General features: G+C 38.8%; 1 protein-coding gene across 1 annotated transcript; it reads right to left on the minus strand.

The window, feature by feature from the left end:
- Positions 1-1,402: 1,402 nt before the first annotated feature.
- On the minus strand, positions 1,403-2,026 carry LOC114657646 (actin-related protein 2/3 complex subunit 3-like). Its single transcript, XM_051932240.1, has one exon. The coding sequence runs from the start codon at positions 2,024-2,026 to the stop codon at positions 1,403-1,405; it is 624 nt and encodes a 207-aa protein (XP_051788200.1).
- Between the last annotated feature and the right edge of the window lie 418 nt (positions 2,027-2,444).

Raw genomic sequence — 2,444 nt, forward strand, 5'->3', positions numbered from 1 at the left:
GACATTCATTCATATCTAAATCAAGCACAGTAATATGGCTGGAGCTGGCAACCTCAGGTTCAAAAACTTAGCAGGGGTTAGTAGTTGGCTGCTTCATCACTATCCCTAAAAGGACTACACAATTCCAACAGAATGAGCACAGCTTGCACCTGAACAGACATGCAACACTTACCTCCACAAGGCCAGATTGCTCTGTTTGAAAGAGCTAAACAAATAATGAATCACTTGAAAAAGAACACCCGGGCAGATGAGATCAATAAACAAGGCAAGTTCCAGTGAGGAAATATTCAGACTTCAATTTAATCAATACTTATGTTTATTTGCAGAGAAACCCAGCATTACATACTAGACATAACCAGATCGGTAAGTGAAAAGAAATGGAAAGAAGCAAACTTCAAGGAAGAATGAGTTAACAGCTAAAAGCACTTGTCAAAAATTACTGGAAACCTGATGAAACATTTTCCTTCAAACTCTACTTTCACTTTAAATAAATTTTATTTAATGTCATCAGAGATATGAGTGAGCAAGGTTTGAATTTTTAAAAGAAGTTAAAGCATATCATCCTCACAGGTGGCGCAGTGGTAGTGCTGCTGCTTTGCAGTAAGGAAACTGTGGAAGATTGTGGGTTCGCTTCCCGGTTCCTCCCTGTGTGGATAGCGCTTTGAGTACTGAGAAAAGCGCTATATAAATGTAATGAATTATTATCTTTAAAAAAACAAACAAACAAGCAAATAAATAAATACATTTTATTGTAGCACCGATCAGGACAAAAGAGCACCTGACTGACTGAAATGATGCAATCCTCGATTCCTGCTGTGGGAATGTGGCAGCAAAATCTGCTGAAATAGAATGCAATCCAGTCAGCTCTACACGCCACTGCTCTCCGGGATATGGAGGCACTATTGGTGAACCGAGTCAGAGACAATGAGGAAGAATCACCTATGGTGATCTGATTCTGTAACAACCAGTAATACTCCAACATCTAGGAAACCATGAAACAATAAACCACAGCAAGAAAGTGTAGCTGTGTCAATACCTAGATGTGCCGCTCCTTGTCACATGCTCTAATGAGCCCACTGAAACTTAAATGCTTTCCTGAAAAAATGTTGACATTTTGTCTGATCACAAGGTACACCAAAAAATTTGGGGAACCCTAAAAAATCAATCCATCGACTACACCAAGTGTTTTGCTGAGTAAAAAAGTTCATGAAAGATACTAGTGTTAATATTGGAAATGATTAAATTATTAGCCTTCATTTATATTTTGTTGAGCATAGCAGACCAAATTCTCTCTTTATTTTTACTTGATTTTTATTTACATTGATGATTGTTTCCCTATTTGACCATATAAATCACATAAAAGAATAAAACAATCCAAATAATGATAGATGGGTTTAGAAGTTTATTTATTGTTAATAAACTGCCTCTTCACAAAGCACATCCACCATTTGCAAGGTTTATCTGCCTGGGTGTCAAAAACTTTATCACACAGCCTTAAGCCAGTCTCCTGCCTGATTTGCTGTAAACTTGCCCTCATTGTCCCTTCCTTCTGCTTGTCGCTTGGATCAGCATACATGGGACTCAGTGGGAATCTGGGCTCTCCAAGAATGGGAAATTTAATAATTCCCAGTATGTACATCTCTTTCTCTCCTTGATTTCTGGAACTGCACTTCTGCAGCTTTTTCAGGCATTTGGAAATGTACAGAGTCACATACATCAAAGTCCTATCGGCTTCATTCTTGATTTTATAGTTCTTGAAGAAGACGTTGGCCGTACAATAGTAGATGGCTTCATTAATTATGTCGTTCTCTTTGGTTTCTTTGGGACCTGGACCCTTAAACAGCGTTTTGAGGGGCAGTAATGCCATGTTGCTAGTTTGCTTGAGATCAGGCTCCATCAGGCTTGAACAATAAGCTGAAACATGACAAGCAAAACAAGGCACGGACACTTCTGCGGTCGCACACAGCGCAGCACCCGGCAAGCAGAAAATGTGAGCTGTGTCTTTCCGCTTGAAGGCTGAGCGCATGCCTGCCTTCATTTACATTTACACCACACAGCACTTACTGTATCTATGTGACATCCACTCACCATTTTAAGGTTATTGAGCTATTCATTTTAGTGTGTCTTTATTTGCTGTATTATTTGGCTGTTAACCTGTATGCCTAGAGCTCATATGGGAAGTTGACGTTTATTGTGTAATCAAAATGTTTTGTAACTGAAAGAGCAGGCAGGTACAAATGAGCTCATTAGATCATTAATATTCATAAAGGAGTGTTCCAAGAGTGTTAAACTTGGGACTAGATAAAATTCTAGGGTATAAAAACCTGGACACAAATACATGAACATACACAGGCTTGGTCCGCAATGGAAGTAAAATCCTGTAGTACTTCTTTATACTCCCTGCTCTGCGCTCCAATAAATGCAAGTTATCATAAATATACTAA

This window comes from Erpetoichthys calabaricus, chromosome 9 (genome assembly GCF_900747795.2).
Source record: "Erpetoichthys calabaricus chromosome 9, fErpCal1.3, whole genome shotgun sequence".
NCBI classification, from domain to species: Eukaryota; Metazoa; Chordata; class Cladistia; order Polypteriformes; family Polypteridae; genus Erpetoichthys; species Erpetoichthys calabaricus.